The following is a 21,802-nucleotide window of genomic DNA, read 5'->3' on the forward strand; positions in this document are numbered from 1 at the left end:
TTCCTTTCAACAAAAGGTGGCAAAGGCGCCCAGGAAATGCCTTGCTCTAGGCAACATTTTTTAACTAAACTATTAAGTTTTAAAATGATGTATCACGTTCCTAAGTATATTGTTTCCAGGCTGGGTTTACTGGCATTCGGACACCTACCTAACACGATCACTTTCACTTCCTTTGTTCTCACGGAGTTGCCGTAATGCAGACACTTGTACACGCCTTCATCTTGCTGTGTTACATTCAGCACCCTGATGGAGAGCTGATTGGAGGCGTAATGAAGAAGCTGGTATTTGGAATTTTTTAAACCTGTACAAGAGGGGAAAAGAGCTATTATGAGGAGAGAGATCAGATGAATGCAGACTCTCAGTGGATTGATTATTCAGAGAAATAGCTTTTGATTGTCACACTTTAAAGGAACAAATGTCCCATCTTCAACTGAGCTGCTTTCCAAATTCTGGTGTTGCCAGCTGGAGGCCTTGAATAGTTCAAAGTTAGTTTAGGAAATGAAATATTTTGATTCTAGGATCTGTGAAATAAGCAATTTGCTTTATTTGTGCTCGTAGGAAATTAAGAGCCCTGTGCTGGCAAAGGGTTCAGGTTGCAGGAGGATATTAAATAATTTTTTTTTTTACATTGTGGAAAACGCCCCACTAGGATTTATGTCTTTGAAATCTGATTCTTTTGTGATTGTCTTGTCACAGTGTATGTGAAGAATGGAAAATAAATGCAGTGATATTCATTGCTCCAGCTAGGTGCTTGTTATTTTTAATTTTTAAAAGTTCATTATTATTTGAAGTTTCCCAAAGATGACGACTTAGTCCTTCCAAATGTTTAAGGAATCGCCAAAACAAACAAACAAACAAACCCCAACATAAAATCCCCCACAGCTCCAGAAAGTTCTAGCCAATAGCAAGTGTTCCTTTTGATTCTACCTTGACCTGGGATTTCCATCTCAGGTCAAAGGTCGCTTGGCAAATCAGAGGCTCCTTAAATGAATGGCTTTATTTGCTTCTTTTTTCTAATGTTAAGATTTATAATGTGAACAAGCCTAAAATAGTTAAATTGTGAATGGCTGACCAAGGAAGGTTGTTTCTCATCTGGAATAATTGTTGTGTGTCCTGGGACACTGATGTTACCTGAGCTGGAATTCAGGTGTTCTCAGTCTCAGCACTATGGACATTTGAGTCCATAATTCTTTGTTGGGAGGGGAGACTACACTGTGCATTATGAGATGTTTAGCAGCATCCCTACTCACTAGAGTCCAGAACCCCTTGCCTCTCCCTAGTTATAACAACCAAAGCTATCTCCAAACATTGCCAAATGTCCCCCAGAGGGCAAAAAGTACCCTTGGTTGAGAACCACCAAGCTAGATCAAGGCATGCTGTTGCAGCAATTTGAGAACGTCCGTCTTCTCCCAGTTTACCCAAAACAAAGCAATGGAAAGCATTATTTAACAGAATTCTCTCTACTTAAATTTTCCTCTCAGAACTTTTAACAATTAATATCTACTTATTCTTTCGGAATCTAGTTGATTCAGCTTAAAATAATATAGTTATTTTACATTGAACCTGTCAATATTTAATAACATTTTCGAAGCACATCAAATTTTTTTAGAGGCTCTGCTTTTATAAAGCAGAATGAAATTTGCTGTGTTGGGGACTTTTCCAAACATTTGACAGTTAGGAGTATTAAATGGAGACATAAAATGGTCTCATAAAGGGGAGGGTTTCATAAAATCCTGCCCAAAGAGATGAACTAAATAGACTATAATAGACTATTAAAAAAAAGTAACGACATGAGGTGACAGATCCTAGCTAAACTTATTGTGGTATCATTTTCCAATGTATACATATATCAAATCATTATGTTGTACACATTAAACTAATACAATGTTGTATGTCAATTATATCTTAATAAAATTGGGGGAAAAAAGAGTCCTCTTCCATCTCAGGCATCTAAGACTCAGTGTGTATTTCTGAGAGAGGAAGATTGCCCTCCTTTTCAAAGTAATACGTCCTGTCAATTCCTATCGCCTAGTGATCTAAAGGTTTTGTTAAGACCAACAAGAGAAGGGGAGCCATCTGGAAGGGGCTTTGAGATGTGGCTTTGGATCGCTCAGATGGAAAACAAAGCAGCTGGCTCCAGATGCGGGGTGATGTGTTGGCTGCCTGAGGACCAAGGGCCCCCAGTCTGTCAGTCTGCTACCCATCTGTCATCATGCTGGTGGTGGTTCTCATGGTCGCTGAGAGTCAGAAAGTGACATGGGGGTGAGGTGGGTTGATGGAAACGTACTCTGTCATTTGAGCCCCCTTTAACCAACCATTTTGGTGGGGTTTCCATTTCAGACTTCCTGTCAGTAAAAGCAGCCACGTGTGAAATAATAAGCTTCTGGGTGCTATTTACATGTCACAGTGGGTAGAGCCAAGCCCACCGTTTGGGTGACTCATGGCCGCTTTCTGTCCCACCAACCTGTCTGTCTGGAAAATCCCTCAGGTTGAGGGCCTGATGGTGATTTACTTTTCCTTCACTTACCGGAATGCTCACTGAAGAAAATGGTGAAGCCCGATGGGGCCAGCCACTGCAGGGAGGTGGTCTCCGCCTGAGAAATGACACACTTTAGAGTGAGTGTCTGGCCTTCCTCCACGGTGACGGTTTCCATGTGGTCGGTCTGAAAGGCCTCTGCAGAGGAAGAGAATCGGGGACAGTCAGAGCTGGCACGGGCCACGCCCCTCCTGAGCTGAGGCAGGGGTTTAGACTCAACGCAACCTCTTTCATTATTTGGTTATTTACTACACATTTCTTAGAGAAACAAAACGTAAGTCAACATCAAACAATGCGAGTGTTACTTCCCATTGGGCTCTTGCGAATTATGGAGCTGCCCATCACGGTGAGTAGGTACGCCCCACCCGCAGAAGGGCTTCTCCACCAGAGGGAAGATGTTCTCAGATCTCTTGCGATTTAATATTCCACAGCAGCGCTTTCCCCAGGCAAACGTGAGAGTCTAATTTCCCCAAATCACAAACCCCAGAGAATGAGAAACAATTGGTTCTAAGCAGCTACACAGTTATCCTCCCAAAAAAGAAACTGATAGAAAAATAAATGGGCTTTACTGCCAATTTGGCACATTTATTGCCATTTGTTATTTCTTCAAGTTTTAAATTTAAAAGAATTTTTTTTCCTGAGGACGAGACAATTCTTATCAGTGAAAGTACCAAACACTTCCATAAACAGAAGAATACTGTGGGGTTATAAAATATGAACAGCAAAGGCAATGAGTTTTACTGCATCATCTTAAAAAAAAAAAAAGAAATAAAAAAGGAGAAGCAAGAAGGGAGTTTATTTCCTTGTGATAAATTTCAAATATTAGGAAGAGCGCTTTGGAGAGCTCTGGGAATTAACTGGTGCAGACTTTTTAGTTTGTTCCATTCCTCGTCATTAATTTCAACCTAGCCTCTGGTAATAAGAGCCCAGAATTACTGTATTGTATTCATATTGACTTTCATGGGAAAACAGTTTGTCTGAGTCCGAAGGGAAAACCACTCATATCATCAGCCAATACTGTGATGAACAACGAGGAATCAATAAAAAGAGATTATTTTCAAAAAAGCATTGAGTCACAGGCCAGAATCCTGCTTACGCAGGTCATTTGGAGATATTCTCATGTACAAAATCAACCTATAATCGAGTAACAAGGCTAATATTAGTAGAGATGCTTTGAAATGACAATGGAGTTTCTTCCAAGGTTAAGGGGCTTCTGAACCAAGAATCTGAATCTAGACCTAACTCGCATTGCTTTGTTCCATTATGATTCTTGCTTTACTCTAGTTCTCATGCATTATCTTGCTCCCCACAAACAGATTGAAGTTTCAAGAGGGCAATAACTATGTCTTCTATTTCTCTAAAATTCATTCCTTATAGAAACTATCACAGTGTGAGCTTGGAAGGTCATGGTTTAATGCCAGCTTTCATGATGACACTATAATCTAGCAGGCAATGGATAGATATCTATGCCCTCCTATTGTTAGTAAGAATACTGAGAGGCAGGAGGGAAGTTACTACATCAATAAATGATAGAATAAAAACTAGTGTTAAGCAACATCCCCTGATTTCATCCTTCAGGCCAGAAATTGACACTGAGAAGTTTTGCCCGTGTTCTTACCTTTGGTAGAATGATTGTCTAGACAGGAAGCCCACATCTGGGGAGAAGGGAGCGGAGAGAGTTGTCTGTTGCCTGTTTATGAATAAACGTTTCCCATTTTAAAGGTGTACATCATCCTTGTCTTTCTTGGGATGCGTGCTTATGAATTAATAATGTCATTTGATTCTCACAGTGTCTTAAAAATTGTCCTAAAAGGTAGTATGGCTTTTTAGCATATGCTAAAGAAGGTTATCTCCCGAGATGAGTGTTTGCTCTTGCCTTTGAGAGTTCAGGATCAGGTTGCTGACCACAAGAATAGGTGCCTGAGTTCCAGATGGAAAGGGCTGTGTTTGAGGCATAGAACACTGTCGTTTCCTCTACTCTTGGCTCCTAGCCTTGCTTTTGGCTTTATAAGCCTAATTATCTTGCAGTGCTGTCATGTAGACCCCGTATTTGATTCAGAGACAGGAAATCCTTGTAGAAGGGAAGACTAGCCCAGTGAGAAGCCACTGAGCCATATTGCTTCAGTGGTAGTGCTTAAAAATATTGTCTAATGTGTCTAAGTCACGTCAAAGGGTAGAAGAGGGGCACAGTGGGTACCTAAGTTTTGATGGCACGTCTTCTAAGAAAGAAGTTCCCCGTGACCCTTTTGTTGCCATTGAAAACTACAGTGGAACTCGTCTTTAAAATCTTTCTTCACCTAAGTTTAGAGTCAAACTTTCACCTTCTTTGTCAGAGGGATGGGGTGAGGGGTATCTTCTTTGCTCACCACTTCCTCCCCTACAGGTTCTAAAGACATGTATATCCTTATTCACCCTTAGGCTTTCTAGTGTAGACCCTGAGTGCCCTGTGCCTACCTGCTAGTCCTCCCTGTCTGGGCTTCAGACTTCTCACCCACAAACGAGCCCGACGTGACTGCCAAATGCTGGACATACAGAGCTTGACAATGAATCTCTGTGATGTCTCTCCCGGAAGGTCACCACTCACTGCTGGTACGTCATGTTTACTGAGTGGATTATTGACTGCTGGGCTTGGTCATTATCTCCACGACTGGGTTTATCCATCCATGCACAGCCGTGTGTTACGAGGCCGCTAGTTAAGTCTGGAGCTATAGACTGTGACTGTGTGACTGATTTATACATGGAAAGGGAACCTGTGACCTTCACCATCATCTCCAACCCCCAGCGCGTGAACCAGTTGTCCTATGAGTGGAATCGCTTCATGCCAAAGTACGCGTGACCGACCCTTAGATAGCCACAGCTACCTACCAAAGCACCCGTAGATAAAACCTGTGCAGTTCCTAAGAGTCCTTGGCTTTTCCGAAGGTTTGGGAAGTGGCAGTGTGTCCACCCTACCCTAGGTCATCATGGCAGACTGAAGAAAGAGTAAGATATGCTTTCTTTTTCTTAGTAGCCCAATTGTTGCACGCAACAACTTTTAAAACTCCAGAAGAGAGCCAGTCTGTCCTGCAGGGACCCCGAATTCAGCACGTCCACTTGGAATTCATCATTTGTACTGTCCCTTGTGCTGCATACACACCAGACACAGACACACCACCTGCTCGGTTCTGGTAGTTCCCTGTACCCCTCGGTGTCATCCCAAGCCATTGCATGCCAGGTATCTGAGAGGCACCCCAGCGTCTTCCCTCTCCAAAGCATCTCTTTAATCAATTCATTCCTCTTTTTTTCACTACTCTCACTGCCTCCATTGTTTCTTTCTTGGACCATTGCAATAACCTCCTTCTAGCCTCTACTCCCTCTAATTTATCATCCTCGTCTGCTTCAGAATTACGGTTAAAATGTATAAATTTGATCGTTTGATTCCTTCATTAGAATATTTGCTACGGCTCCCACTGCCTGTAGGAATCAGGTCAAAATTCCAGATAACTTGACTCGCATCTTTTCCTCCAGTCTCATTGGCCGATATTCCCTTCCAGACGCTCCATGCAAATGGCTACTTGCTGTTTCCAGAAAGTTCCAGGCTCAAGAAGATACTTTGCCTTTGTCCATGCTGTTCTCAGCCTGGGATGCCTTTCTTAGCTCCTTCGAGGCTCAAGTCAAATTACACCACTTTTGTCAAAGCTGCCCAAGCAGCCTTTAGCCTCTCCCTCCCCTCGGTAACCTCCTCTCTCCTCCAGATCCCCAAAGGCTTCCGTTAAACTCCTCTTACAGCACTTCACACATTACCTTTTTGGTTACAAGTATGTCTCTGTGGATAGATGACAGACTCCTCATACAAAAGTTGTTTGCTAGTCATTCATTTTATATTCCCAGGGCCTAACACAAAGTAACATTTTAAGTATTTGTTCGATCAATGGCTAATCATGAGTGAATGTATATACTCAGGGATAAATATTTTAATAGGATGCTCATTTGGTTATGTTAAATAATAAAGATGAGCTAGGTTAAAACCAGAGACACACAGTGAGTTAATTCTCAAACCAGAGCTGTATTTGCTCGGCTCTTATGAGGTTAGCAGGCAAAATAGGCTTCGATTCAAATCATTACAAAAAGGCATTATTATTATTCTTTAGATAGATTTGATAGAGAAAATTACGAGTGTGCCAATGAATCAGACTTTCTCAAAATCAAATGATTCCCAGTATAGCTTTAAAGAATCCGTCTCAACAGCACGTCAGTAAATGGATGACTCTTTCCGGGTCAAAGGAAGTATCAGGAGGACGCTACTCAACTTGCAGCTGTTCTTTGTTTCCTGCATCCTACTCTCCACTAAACAACCGGAACAGAGGGTGCAAATTGGTGGCTTTTCATCATCTGCTATATAGGTAAATGGGAAGAATTTGAAAGCTTCTCCATTCTTACTGTGTTTCACCCACCCTAGGGGCTGCCAGTAGGTGCCTTGAAAAGAGGGCAGGCTCCAAGATTATGGGACTTTTTTGGGGGGGGGGGCTATAAGTTTTTGGCACCCATAGAAGTTGTGCAGTGGAAGAAGGTGTAGTGATCTTCCCATAATTCAGTTAGCTAAAAGCAGCTGGTAATCTATGTTGCCCAAACTGCTGATCTGCTGCCTTTTTGCTGATAAGAAAGCAACATGGTCAGCTCCTTTCCCGTTTGGGACTCTGATGGGCATGAGGAAGCTTAGGATAGAGTGGGCAGTTGGTTCCCAAATACCATTGAGCCTAGACGCCCTCTGGCTGGCCCTTTGGATGAGGGTTCCGTTTGGGATTTTTCAAGAATGAATCTTCCAAACTGTATATATTATAGCTTTCAAATTTTTGATCCACATTGAGAAACACATTTTCTATCACAACCCAATACACACGCACTCACTGAAAACTTTCATGAGATAATACTTTGACTGTGTGCTTTCCTGATATTTACACTGTCATTTACTAGCTGTGAAAACTTGGGCAGGTTGTCTAATTTCTTGTAACCTCGATTTTATCATATGTAAATTAGGGATATGAGTACCTCCCTCAGTATTTTTGCTGGGATAAATGAAATAACATAAAGTCCTCAGCACTGTGCACGATACAATAAATACACTTCTCTCCTTTCTTTATAAATAGTATTTGAATAATTTATATCCTAAAAGACTTATCTTAGGTTTACCTTAGGACATGATCATTGCAGTTTTTTATTTAAAACATGATTTCTGTGAGCTATTTTTATAAGGGAATAACTCGAGTCCTGAAAAAGTGAAGGTCAGTTAAAGGCTTTAAACTTTGGAATAATTGAAAGCATTCTAATTTTAGCCACCTAAATGTACTTTTTCTGAAGGTATTAGCTCTTCCTCAAGACACTTATTGAAGACACTATTATTTATTACAAAAATTGAATCTTTATTAAGTGCCTCAAGATGCAGGGACCAAAACAGAGGGCACTAATTGAAGTGTATAAGGTAGGAAATTGAAGTACTATGTAAAAGAGGACATCTAGTGTTTAAAAATACTGTTCTTCAGATGCAGTTCTGTGGTGAATGAAGATTTAGAAGGACAGCTGCTTTACTTAGAACATAACAATACATTCAGTTTTGGAAACCAACATTCAACAAGCAAGCAACACTGTATACGTGTAATTTTCTTTGCTAGAAAATGATACAAGTTGCAATCAGAGATTCAGAGACAATACAGCCTGCCCCCACTTTTGGGTAGGAATAATCTGACCTGTGCTAAAAAGGTAACTGTGTCTTTCTTTAACGTTCAAAACACTACATTAGAATTGAGCATCAAAAAATCGCATTTGAAAATTATAATGAAATGTAAAGTGTAACTGACTCAAAAAATAAGCACAAAGTTTTCACGGGGATCATTACGATCTGAACGAATTAAGAGTTATATAGCACTTTGCCACTTTCAAAGTACTTGCACATTTGAAATTTGATCCTTCTAACAATCTAGAGTTTGGTAGATCAAACATTGTTATCATCTTCATTTCAAGATGTGGAAACTGTTTCAGAGAAATTAACTTATTTGGCTAAGGCTTATACAACAAGGAAGTTTTTAAAAATCCCAAAGAGATGCCCTTTCAACTGGTATACCCTTAAGAGAGCCAATAAGCTTGTTACACTTTGCCATAACACAGATTCCACAGAGACACACGCTACAATGACGTTTCTAGACCCTGTAGCCACTGAACAAGAGATTCAATAAATCCAGTAACATCCCTCAGATATGTGATTTCGGTGTGGCATGGAAAGTGGCAGATTTACCTGAGCTGCTTCTGCAGTTGGTCCTCCGTGAGAGCAGTTGACTGACTGGTAGACAGATGTGCCCAAACACTAGGTCCACTGAACATCAAAAAACATGAGCTCTAAGTCCTTACCTTGTAAGGGGAACCAAGCCAGCAAGCTGCAAAGCCTCCACCACATACTGTGCTGTGCTGCTGTCGCACTCTGTCAACTTCCTCTGGATTCTGAAATAAATAGAGCAGACTGGGTTCTTTTGAAAGGGGGAGGCAGTGGCTCTGTGACCTCATGTGTCTCACCTCCTCCATCCGCTCTGGAAGCCCCCCTCTTAGTTAGCTGCCCCCAAAATACCTCCCGGTGGAACATTTAGGGGACCACATGTGTCACCTTGATTGTGGAGAGGGGTGAGTGTATGTGTTGGTGGCACAAATCTTTCTATTGCACGTGGGTAGTCCTGGTAAGTCAACTAGTTGCAGGGCTTTTGGGGAGAGGAGGGAGTGCAAGAGATATTAAAATGTTCCTGTGTAGTGACGTCACCTTGTTTTCACTGGTCTAGTTTATTAAACAATTAAAATTAGGCAATTTTTGCTGAACCCTTGTGAATATATTTCTAACTCTGGAAACAATTTCTAATGGTTATCAGGGGGCAAAGTTCACTAAATCACAGATTGACTCATTTAAAAAATCTGTGTATCCATCCACCCACCCATCCACCCATCTGTCATTCATCCAGCATCCATCTCTTTATTTATCTAGCCATCTAGTATGCACCGCTCTAAGATATGATCAGATGTGAAAGATAAAGCCTTGTGTTTAAAGAGAATATGATCTTAGTGGGGGTGAGAGTATGCAAATGAACAATTTTTGGTATTTAATTCTCATTTACTGGACAAATTGAGATAGACTTTATTTCATTTTTCTGGGGACACACAGCAAAATACAGGTAGACTTATGCTTAGAAAACAGAGGTTAGTCTGCAATGTTTAGAAAATTGTAAAGGAACTCATATTTACTGGTTCTAATTGAAACTAGCGTTAGTACTCTTAAATGTGATAGTTTGGGTAGGGAACATTATATCCATCAAAAATGTCTTTCAAATATTTTAGCTATTTTAACAGGTAGAAAGAGAGTAAAGAACTGAGAGAAATATTGTTTCCTTGTAGAGTTTAGCAGGATATAATGTCCTCTTTCTCAAATTGAGGTTATAAATGCCTTGGGCCCCCAGCTAAAAAGCAGCAGATGGGTAGGATCCGCTCCAGATTGATTAAATAAGAATTTCACTGGAATGAGGAGCTACTGGTATGTCTAACGAGGTCTCCAGGTATCAGAAGGCGAACGTGAGCAGCACTGATGGTGAGGGTTTTCTGGCATTGAAACCGTGAGATGTGAGAGGTAACCCTGTCTCTGCTACCGGCTGGTGTGGCTATAGGGCCATAGAAGGTTCTCCATAAATGCTTCTTGAATATATCGACATGTATGGGAGCAGGGCATCAGTAGGTTGCATCGTACCATTTTTCAAAATAGAGAATTGAGGAGTTTGGTTGAGATGACACAGTGAGTTAGTGGCAGAACTGAGAATACAAACCAAGACTTCTGAGTATTTGGTCTGATTTCTCTTTTCTTCCCCATAAGATTCCCTCTAGGGACTTCATGTTTTTATATTTAAGGCTCCAAGGCTGTCTTAAGCATTTGATTTTCCTGCTAACGTCTTGTCCTTGCTTTAGAGTGACACTTGATCTGTCTGTACCCCCTTAAGAAAACCCAAGGAAAGTGCATATAAGGTGTCTCTGGGCCTCCCTTGGAAGGTGTGAACTAGCCTGTGGCTAGTTAATAGTTTCCCACGTTTGTTTTCACCTAGAAGAATACTGTTCCTTATAGAATTTTCTAATACTTCCTGTCAAAGCACATGAGGAAAAGGCTTTACTTTTCCTCTTGACACAATGGTGTCAGATGTGCCCTCATAAAGCCAGAAACATGTCTGGACTTAATTACTGGTTGATTTTTCAGATCTTGAGCCTATCATCTAGGTTGAATGTATGAGGAGGTAAAAAAAAATCACTTTGACAAGAAACAAAGGTAGAAGTGTCATCTCGGGAGTTCTCATTTTAAGCCAGTGGGAAAAAAATCTTGGACCCGGTCTGAACTAAACTCAGGTAGGGCCTGGAGAAGGGTCACTTTGCTTCTCTCTTTTCCAATAGTGGTTTTCTGTAATTTTCTATTTGGTAAAAATGTGGAGAAACAGGTGGAAGTAACAGAATGAATACAAGACTCAGGTGACCAGAGAATAAAACGTTCTGAGACTGACCTAAATTAACAGTGTAGTTTGTCCCAGATCTACTGATTTAATGTGGTTTTAGTGCAATATCTGTGAATCAAATGGTCTTTTGAGAATGGATTCGCATGAAATTTGCCGAGTGTTCGTTTCACTGTAGGCAGGTAGTCTTTCTCATTCTCTTTCAAAAACACAAATCTGATATGTTATTCTTCTGTTCCAAAACCTTCAGTGGTTCCCTTTTGCCTGAAGGTTACAGTGCAAACTCTTTAGCAGATCATTCAAGGCCAGTCACACCCTGGCCCCCATTTCAGCCTCCTTTCCCTCCATTCCCCATACTCATAGAAAATTCTTGTCCTATTTCAAGCATGCAGTACGTCTATATCGTCATGGTTCACACTGGGTTGTGGTTGGTACTGCCCTCTCTACCTAAAATGGCTTTCTCTTTCTGGGGTGATTCTATTTGTCTTCTGAGGCCCAGATTGATTCGGCACTTCTCAGAGAGGAATAGTAACTAGTGATTAAGAATGTGGACTCTGGAACCAGTCTCTCTGGAATCAAAGCCTCGGTTTTCTCACCTGTGGAATGGGTAGAATGACAGCACCCACTCACATGGTTGATGTGGGAATTAAAGGACAAAGGATGCATAGTAAATACTATATGAGTTAGCTGTTGCTATCCTCTAGTCTCCCAGAAAAAAATTCAGTTCTCCATTTTTCTTTGCCCCCATGATAATTTCTTTGTTTTTTATCATACTAGATGTTATTCTGATTTCTATTATATTTAGTTGAGTATCCATGTATCTCCCTTGCTAGCCTCTGAGCCCCCGAAAGAAGAGTTTGTTTCTTAGTTTAGTGTTCCTGAAGCCTGGCACAGACCATTTCATAGTATAGTTTATTTTTTATTCTTCTTTTAAAAATTGAAATATGGTTGATTTACAATGTTGTGTTAGTTTCTGGTATACAGCAAAGATATATATATATATGGTACACATATGTATATATGTATACCTTTTCCAGATTCTTTTCCATTATAGGTTGTTACAAGATATTGAGCAGAGTTCCCTGTGCTATACAGTAGGTCCTTGTTGATTATTATTATTATTTTTTTTTTTGTGGTACATGGGCCTCTCACTGTTGTGGCCTCTCCTGTGGCTCACGGACCCTGCTGCTCCGCGGCATGTGGGATCTTCCCGGACCGGGGCACGAACCCGTGTCCCCTACATCGGCAGGTGGACTCTCAACCACTGCGCCACCAGGGAAGCCCTCTATTTTATATATAGTAGTCTGTATTTGTTAGTCCCAAACTCCTAATTTATCCCTCCCCTCCCTTTCCCCTTTGGTAGCCATAAGCTGATTTTCTACGTCTGTGAATCTGTTTCTGTTTTGTAAATAAGTTCATTTGTATCATTCGTTTAGATTCCATATATAAGTGACATCATGTGATATTTGTCTTTCTCTGTCTGACTTACTTCACTTCGTATGATAATCTCTAGGTTATCTGCTGCAAATGGCATTATTTCATTCTTTTTTTATCACTGAGTAATGTTCCATTGTATGGATATATCGTATCTTCTTTATCCATTCATCTGTTGATGAACATTTAGGTCAATTCCAAGTCCTGGCGATTGTAAATAGTGCTGCAATGAACATTGGGTGCATGTATCTTTTTAATTATGGTTTTCTCCGGATATATGCTCAGAAGTAGGATGGCAGGATAATGTGGTAGTTCTATTTTTAGTTTTTTAAGGAACCTCCATACTGTTCTCCATAGTGGCTGTATCAATTTACATTCCCAACAACAGTGCAAGAGGTTCCCTTTTCTCCACACCCTCTCCAGCATTTATTGTTTGTAGAATTTTTGATGATGGCCATTCTGACTGGTGTGAGGTTATACCTCATCGTAGTTTTGATGTGAGTTTCCCTAATAATTAGCAATCTTTTTTAAATTTACTGTTTAATTAATTAATTAATTTTATTTATTTATTTTTTGGCTGCATTTGGGTCTTCATTGCTGTGCGTGGGCTTTCTCTAGTTGTGGCGAGTGGGGGCTACTCTTCGTTGTGGTGTGCGGGCTTTTCATTGTGGTGGCTTCTTGTTGCGGAGCACGGGCTCTAGGCGTGTGGGCTTCAGTGGTTGTGGTACGTGGGCTTAGTTGCTCTGCAGCATGTGGGATCTTCCTGGACCAGGGCTTAAACCTGTGTCTCCTGCATTGGCAGGTGGCTTCGTAATCACTGTGCCACCAGGGAAGCCCCATAATTAGTGATCTTGAGCATCTTTTCATGTGCCTCTTGTCCATCTGTATGTCTTCTTTAAAGAAATGTCTATTTAGGTCTTCTGCCCACGTTTTGACTGGGTTGTTTGTTTTTTTGATATTGAACTGTATGAGCTATTTGTATATTTTGGAAAATAATCCCTTGTCAGTTGCACTGTTTGCAAATATTTTCTCCCATTCCATAGGTTGTCTTTCTTTTGGTTTCCTTTGCTATGCAAAGGAAAAAATTAAGTTTAATTAGGTCCCACTTTTTTTTTTAAATTGGGGTATAGTTGTCTTACAATGTTGTGTACATTTCTACTGTACAGCGAAGTGGAGTCCCTGTGCTATACAGCAGGTTCTCATTAGTTATCTATCTTATACATATTAGTGTATATATGTGTATATGTCTATCCCAGTCTCCCAATTCATCCCCCTTGTTTATTTTTGCCTTTATTGCCATTACTCTAGGAGATGGATCCAAAAAATATAGCTGTGATTATGTCAAAGAGTGTTTTGCCTATGTTTTCCTCTAAGATTTTTATAGTATCTGGTCTTACATTTAGGTATTTAACCCATTTTGAGTTGATTTTTGTATATGGTATTAGAGAATGTTCTACTTTCATTCTTTTACATGTGGCTGTCCAGTTTTCCCAGCACCACTTACTGAAGAGACTGCCTTTTCTCCATTGTATATTCTTGCCTTCTTTGTCCTAGATTAATCGACCGTAAGTGTGTAGGTTTATTTCTGGGCTTTCTATCCTGTTTCATTGATCCATGCCTCTGCTTTTGTGCCAGTACCATACTGTTTTGATTACTATAGCTTTGTTGTTTAGTCTGAAGATCATAGTTATTTTTTAAAAAAGCTTTATTTAGATATAATTGACATAATGAATTGTCCATATTTAACATGTACAATTTGATAAATGTTGATATATGTATACACCCATGAAATCATCATTACAATCAAAATGGTGAACTATCCATTGCCCCCTAAAGTTTCCTCCTGCCTACTGTAATCCTCTCCTTCCCTCTTTACCTTCCCTCTTCAGGCAACCACTGATCTACTTTCTGTCACTGTTCTTCCATTTGGCATGATTATTTTGAGGTTCATCTCAAAATACTTTGTCGAGGGTTTATTCCTTTCTATGGCTGGGTAGAAGCATATGATATGAATTTACCACAGTTTGTCTGCCCATTCACCTGTAGATGGACTTCTGGTTGTTTACCATAGGATAGGGTTAAATAATTGTTTATTAAATTGAATAAGCTGTAGCAAAACTTTAAATAAGAGGAACCTGGTGTGTTTCCACATCTGCTTTTTGTGATAATCTCCTAATTCAGAGAAAAAGCTCAAGGTTAGCAAGAGATGTTAAAGTAAATGCTGGTCCTTAGTTGGCACCTGGAGTGTACACTCAGGTGTGACACTCAGATTCTCTGTCCATCCCCCAGAGGCTGGGAGGCTGGGATGTGTCAGCTGGCTCCTTCTCTGAGAATTGCCTTCAGTGGGGAGAGTCATTTTGCCCAAGTCACACCTCCTCCATGGGGCCCCTCCATGGGCCCCTTCGACAGGGGCTGAAAGGTCCTGTGCCCTTGCCTCTAGGTGGAGCAGCTCTAAAGGGAAATGGTCCAGCTTCAGAGCTCCCCTTGGGATCAGGATTAGCTGAGACCTTTGTTGCCACAGCACCCCATTTCAGCAACTCTCTCCGCCCCATCTTGCTTCCTTCACAAGTGTTGTCCTGAGAGCGTGGCTATAAACTCCCACACACAAGTCTCCATCTCAGCATCTGTTTTCCAGGGAAACTGACCCACAACAGCACCTGAAATAGGTTGTCAAATGAGTGAGTGAATGAAAGAATGAATGAATTCTCCATCTGAGGTAGAAACACTGCTCTTTTTCTCTGAGCCTAGAAGGATGCTTGTCTTACAATTTTTTTCAGAGCATTAAAGATCTTACTTTATTTTTTTTTTTTTTAATTTTTATTTATTTATTTATTTATTTTTGGCTGTGTTGGGTCTTCGTTTCTGTGTGAGGGCTTTCTCCAGTTGTGGCGAGCGGGGGCCACTCTTCATCGCGGTGCACGGGCCTCTCACTGTCACGGCCTCTCCTGTTGCGGAGCACAGGCTCCAGACGCGCAGGCTCAGTAGCTGTGGCTCACGGGCCCAGTTGCTCCGCGGCACGTGGGATCTTCCCAGACCAGGGCTCGAACCCGTGTCTCCTGCATTGGCAGGCAGACTCCCAACCACTGCGCCACCAGGGAAGCCCAGATCTTACTTTAAATTGCCCTCTGGGAGATGATGAGTATATCTTATTCACCCATGGATGTGCTATCAACTGGTTGCCAACCTTGAGAAATGTCACAGTAGTCCACTGGGCTCAGAAAGGACAAATGGTCCGTGGGGGAAATGCTGCAAGGCAGGCTCTGAGTGACATGCCTTTGTGGTTTTCATGGTCCTTCCCCCTCTCAACACCCCCACTTCAGCCTGCAGCCCACAGCGGGCTCAGCAGAGGAAGGGAGCAGCTTGTGCTTGCTTAGCAAGTGGAGGGAAAAGGTGAGGTCAGAGCATAGTGGCCAAGGAGTGACCTTCTACCTATTTTCTCATGGAAGAGTGTCTACTGACCACGTTGTATGTGGGAGGTCTCATAGCTGATAGCCCATTTGTCACTTTGGTCTGGGTTTCATGAAATCCCCATGGTATGTTTTCGTACTCATAGGAGGTAGCATTTGATGGGGTCGTGGTGTTGGGACAGATTTGAGAGAAATAAACATCATCACCCTGATCAACCTAGGTTGTCAGGAAGAAAAAAAATTCTGAAAAGGAGATTTATCAAGTAGGTGAAAGATGGACTCTTTTAAGGGTCAGAAAGGATAGGGGATTTCCCCATGCAGAAAGAAGCCCCTGGGGTTTTTGTTGCAGTTACATGAGGGGCCTAAACTTTCTTCTTGACCTTTCATGGCTCCTGTGAAGAATCTGTGACCTTTCCCAAAGCCAGGGCCAGAGGTGGCCTGGCCTGCATTTCCCAGCAGATGCAGGATGCCCAGTTCACACCTTGTCGGGATTCTCTGAGCACTGTTGTCGACTTACACAGAGTGGTTGGGGAGTTTGCAAACCAGAGCAGCAGCCTCTGTAACTAGTTATTGATTGAGAAAAGGGCTTCCTAGGAGCAGCAGAGCTCAGCGGGATGAATAAGGGGTGGTGGGGCAGACATACCCGGACTTGTCCACTGGGCCCTGTCACTAGCAGCCCTGTCGTCTGGAGAAGAATAATTGTCTCTAGGTATCAGTGTCCTCATCTGTAAAATGGGAAGAATAATGACAGCATAAGGTGACTGGGAGGTATGAATCAAACACATTACCCATCGTGCCCAGCACGGCGGCACATCCAAGATCCTCCATAAATCTGCAGACCTCAGGGAGCTGGGGCTGCATCTTGTCCCCACAGGAACCACAGCTGGTGAGATGTTCCTGGAAAACGAAAGGGCCAGCTCAGCTTTTGTTCTTAAGGCTTCTGCCTACAACCTAACCAAATGGATCATTCTGAAAACAGAACTCAAGTAAGAGCTGATTTCAGAAGGAAATTGTGGTTTGGGGGAAGGTACAGCAGAAAAGCGATCTCCAGCTTCAGATCTTAGCTCATAGATCTCCCAGGACAAGTGACTTCCCTTGGTGTCTTCATGTGCAAATGAGGGGGTTGGATGAGAGCAATTGTTTTCCAGCTGTGTTCTGAAGAACCCATGTATCCCCCCGGTGCCTCAGGGTTCTTCAATATTTTCCTTAAAATTTCTTTCAAAAATATTTCAAACTGTTTGTCCAGGCTCTGGAACCAGGCTGACATGGCCGGGATCTTAGCTCCAACAAATCCAGCCATGTGACTTTGGGCAGGTTGTAGAATCTAAGACTCAGCTTCCTCTTTTGTAAATTGGGAATAACAATAGTATCTTTAAAATAGCATTGTTGAGAAGATTAAAGAGGTTTACGAGATAAGCCCTCACTAAATGCTGGCTGTCATTTTGCCACCTACTGGACATTACCAGTCTCTTCATTTGTTATACAGTAGGAATGGTTTCTGTGCTGGACTCTGGGCTTAGAACAAAATCCAAGTGCTTCACCGTGGTCCACAACAGAGGCCGGCAAACTTTTTTGGTAAAGCGCCAAGAAGTAAATACTTCAGGCTTTGAGGGTCTTGTGTCCTCTTGTATGTGATCACCTCTGCCCTTGTATGCAGGAAGCAGCCGTAAGCAATATGTCAGTGAATGAGCGTGGCCATGTGCCAGTAAACTTTATTGTAATTATAAAACTAAACTTAAAAAAACAAAAGAAACTTTATTATAGAGACTGGAATTTGGATTTCCTATAATTATTGAGTTGTGTCCTGACATAATCTTTTTTTTAAATTGAAGTATAGCTGATTTACAGTGCTGTGACAAGCTCTGCCGTACAGCAAAGTGACTCAGTTTTACACATATAGACACATTCTTTTTTTAATACTCTTTTCCATTATGGTTTATCCCAGGAGACTGGATCGAGTTCCCTGTGCTATACAGTAGGACCTTATTGTGTATCCATTCTAAATGTAATAGTTTGCATCTACCAACCCCAAATTCCCAGTCCATCCCTCTCCCTCCCCTCCTCTTCCTTGGCAACCACAAGTCTGACCTCTATGTCTGTGAGTCTGTTTCTGTTTTGTAGATAGGTTCATTTGTGCCGTATTTTAGATTCCGTATATGTGATACCATATGGTGTTTGTCTTTCTCTTTGAGTGACGTCACTAAGTATGATAATCTCTAGTTGCGTCCGTGTTGCTGCAAGTGGCAATATTTTGTTTATTTATGGCTGAGTAGTATTCCATTGTATATAGATATGTACACCACATCCTCTTTATCCACTCATCTGTCGATGGACATTTAGGTTGTTTCCATGTTTTGGCTATTGTGAATAGTGCTAGTATGAACGTGGGGTGCTTGTATCTTTTTGCACAATATTCTTTTGATGTTTTTCGACCATTTAAAATTGTAAAAATGTCCTTAGCTTGTGGGCTGGACAAACACAGGGCTGTAGGCCAGATTCTGCAGAGCCCTGGTGTACGGGGCCCCGTGTTTCTGGGTCTGCCTTCCTCTCCTGCCTCATTTCCCCCCACTTCCTGCCATGCTCATGAAGGTTTAGCCCGCTGACCCCCTTTGTTCTAACCCTTAGCTCCTTCCCACGTGGGGGCTTTTGCACTCATTCTGTCTCCCCAGGAGCCTCCTCATTTAGTTCTTCACCACAACCAGTTTCTACTCAAGCCTCCACTGCTGGTTTCATTGCCACTGCTCAGGTACACCAAAGCTGGCCATCCCATCTCAAGTAGCATCCCCTGCCCCGCATCCCTTCCAAATGTACTATCATATAACCCATTTTCCTCCTAAACAACATGGATCAACACCTGTAATTATTTTGTTTACTTGTGGATTCATTGTCTATCTCCCAAATTCATGAAAGCAGGGACCTTGTTTTTGTTTTTTTTTTTTTTTTGCGGTACGCGGGCCTCTCACCGTTTTGGCCTCTCCCGTTGCGGAGCACAGGCTCCGGACGCGCAGGCTCAGCGGCCATGGCTCACGGACCCAGCCGCTCCGCGGCATGTGGGATCTTCCCGGACCGGGGCACGAACCCGTGTCCCCTGCCCCCTGCATTGGCAGGCGGACTCCCAACCACTGCGCCACCAGGGAAGCCCCGGGACCTTGCTTTTTGATTTGCCGCTGTACCTCCACCTGCCACCTGCTAGGAACGTAGCATTCAATCAGTGTTGTAGAATGAAGGATAAGTCCACAAACTTAGAATCTTAGTATCTTAATTTCTCTCATACGAGTTAATAATACCTGATCTCCTTACCTTGAAAACTTGTTTTGAGGATCAAATGAGAATGTGCTTTTAAAACTATAAACAATTATACTTGGGGAAGGTGGTAAAATCATTAGGGCAGCCTCTTAGACAAATCACAGAATTCAACAAACACCCCAACTTTTACCGTTCTCTTACCACAGAAGCTAAATTATGGGGCAAATAGTAAAGTGACACCAGTATGAATGAGGCTGTTTTATTCCTTGTCCCTGATATTCCCCATAGACAAGAGGAATAGCTAGATGAGTGCTTTTATCTTGGCCTTGGCAAAAGCGATTAAGTTATCAGCATGTAGTATCTTTTTATTATTAGCATGTAGTATTAGGTATTTTGTATTATCCTATTTGATGCTCATAAGCATGCTATAAAGAATCATTATGTGCCCAGTTTTCCAGGTGAGATGAGTTTAAGGGATCTAGGAAGTAGCTGAGCCAGGATCAGAACATGGCTCTATCTGACTCTGGAATTAGGGGTTCCTCTCTGGTACAATATCAAGTTCCTCTTCAATGATACAAAGACTTTCTGAATTGTCCCATCAGTACAATGACAACCAGCAAGCTACATAAACTTTGGCATCCTTTCATGGTCAGGAGCAAGCCATCTGGGTTTTACATGTTTATTTTGGGCAAAATGACACATTCTCTTTCTTCCGAAGGAAAACTGCTTTTTGGTCCTCAAACAACTTTCCAAAAAAAAAAAAAAAAACCAAACATTTTTGCTTATTTAAGCTTAAACAGATCCAAAGCACAATGATTCGTTTTCTTTGGATGTGCAGGCAGCCTGTACATATATCACAAAAGGGCAAAATGAGCTTGGGAAACTGTCAAGCACAGAACAGCTGAGAACCAGCCACAAGGCTAACCACAGCTTGGTCTTTTGTCAGATCTGAGCATTAGCTGTTAAGTTTCCTCAGTAAGTAAACACTGCAAGGGTAGTAGCCAGTTGTGCCACTGAAAATCTGTGTTCATGTTCTCGGTATACATTTGCATACATGGCTTATTTTAAAACCTATTAGCTTAACATATTATTACTTCAGAAATGGGGTCTATGGCTTTTAGTAGTGTGGAACCCAGTCTGAACTGGAATTGTCCTCTCTCTGACCCAAATTCTTTCTCTATGCATCATTCCTGGTACACCTCCTCCGGGTGGGTAGTGGTAAGGGATGAAGCCTCGCACGTGGGGCAGAGGAAGCGTTTTGGAGCTCGCTCTTTCATTCCTGGGTGGGTTTTCACCTCTCCAGCCAGGATGGCTCAGAGAGATGCCCAACCAGAAGGGAGCGGAGGCCCACGGTGCTGCCAGAGCCTCCTCTCATTTCCTTGAGCAGCAAGTGCCCCTCTGAGGGAAGGATCCCACTCTTAATGGACATTTATGAAATAATAATGACCACAGCAACGTCTGAGGACATGATAGGAGTCGAGACCACTCAGTGTAATATGAGATCGCTCTGGATCGACTGAGGACACAGTTTCTCTTTATTAAATCATCTAGGAACCACTTAAATGGAGCTGCTCATGGAATGGAATGAACTAATTACAATGGTGCCAGAGCTGTATGGAGAAGAGCACGCAGCCAGGAAAAGCACAGATGCCACAGGTACTTTACAAGGAATTTGGCGACACAATTAGGTGTGGTTTCCTCTTTTATAATTACAAACCCTTTTCACCAAATAAATATGCCTGAATCACATAGAAAAATAATGATACAATAGCCTTATAAATGAGAAAGAAACCAATACACCTCCCCAAACAGCAGGTTTAAAATGGTCTATGTGTAACCAAAATGCTTCAGGATGGTGTTCCCAATCTTGCGTGGCAATCAACGAAAGAACCAGTACCTATTTCCCATTATACATACATACGTATCCTGTACAGAGTCCAAGAGTAGTTGAGCAGCTGCAAAAATTCCGATTTCTGTGTGAGTAATGGCAGCTAAATGGTGCAGTCTAAACCATTTGTAAGAACTGATGGTATATTAAGTTTTGACTATTCATCATCGTCATTTTAAGCTTACACACACTGAACAGAATAGTATATGTATTTAAAAATCAAGTGATTTCCTCTGCATTTAGAGGCGATTCTTCCCCCTTCCCTTGAACTTCTGTTACAGCTAGTCACTTCCCTAGGAAAATTCAGTATGTTGCGGTACGAAAGAGAAGCAAATCCAAAGTGAATCCTATGTTTAAACATGAAAAGCATCTGCCATCACCTAACAAAATATCCCCCCATCACCTTAGTAAAGTGAATATTAACCTAAAAGAGATCTTAAATCGCTCTCTTCCCTACCCTCCTCCGCCCGATATCATCCCTCATGGCGAGGCAGCAAGACTGGCGTCTCTGAGTTCTCACACGTATGCAGGACTACAATTTAAATGCAAATAACCCTGCGCCTCATTATCTGAGAAGCTGGTGCAGACGGGCCAGTTGTGACGAAAGTTAAAGGAGGCTCATCTGTATTCCAACACACGCGTGACTTAGAGTAAATTCAAAAGAGCAATTCATCACTGCTTTCGAATTAGACACCCGAGCGGCAGAGTGCCTAGGTTACGAGGAATACCTCCCTTACCACCCAGGCACGCCTTTCTACAAAGGCAACGAGATAGGAACCTCTCTGCAGTTCTT

General features: G+C 41.9%; 2 protein-coding genes across 5 annotated transcripts in view; both read right to left on the minus strand.

Moving 5' to 3' along the window:
* CRTAM (cytotoxic and regulatory T cell molecule) overlaps positions 1–16,722 on the minus strand; it is a 32,319-nt gene extending 15,597 nt beyond the window's left edge. For both annotated transcript variants that reach the window (XM_032641564.1, XM_032641565.1), the window contains exons 1-4: positions 16,519–16,722; positions 8,918–9,007; positions 2,528–2,674; positions 149–301 (exon numbers count right to left, since the gene is read on the minus strand). In XM_032641564.1, the coding sequence (XP_032497455.1) occupies positions 149–301; positions 2,528–2,674; positions 8,918–8,963 (346 nt within the window). In that variant the 5' untranslated portion in view covers positions 8,964–9,007; positions 16,519–16,722. The remainder of the gene's footprint in view (positions 1–148; positions 302–2,527; positions 2,675–8,917; positions 9,008–16,518) is intronic.
* UBASH3B (ubiquitin associated and SH3 domain containing B) overlaps positions 14,162–21,802 on the minus strand; it is a 148,167-nt gene continuing 140,526 nt past the window's right edge. For 2 of the 3 annotated variants that reach the window (XM_032641562.1, XM_032641563.1), the window contains exon 14: positions 20,612–21,802. This exon is cut by the window's right edge and continues 3,472 nt beyond it. The gene's annotated coding sequence lies outside the window, so the exon portion shown is untranslated. Of the gene's footprint in view, positions 15,126–16,518; positions 16,601–16,715; positions 16,773–18,838; positions 19,062–20,611 lie in introns of those variants that run through there. The other variant, XR_004351193.1, reaches the window with a different exon arrangement.

This window comes from Phocoena sinus, chromosome 8, assembly GCF_008692025.1.
Source record: "Phocoena sinus isolate mPhoSin1 chromosome 8, mPhoSin1.pri, whole genome shotgun sequence".
Lineage (NCBI taxonomy): Eukaryota > Metazoa > Chordata > Mammalia > Artiodactyla > Phocoenidae > Phocoena > Phocoena sinus.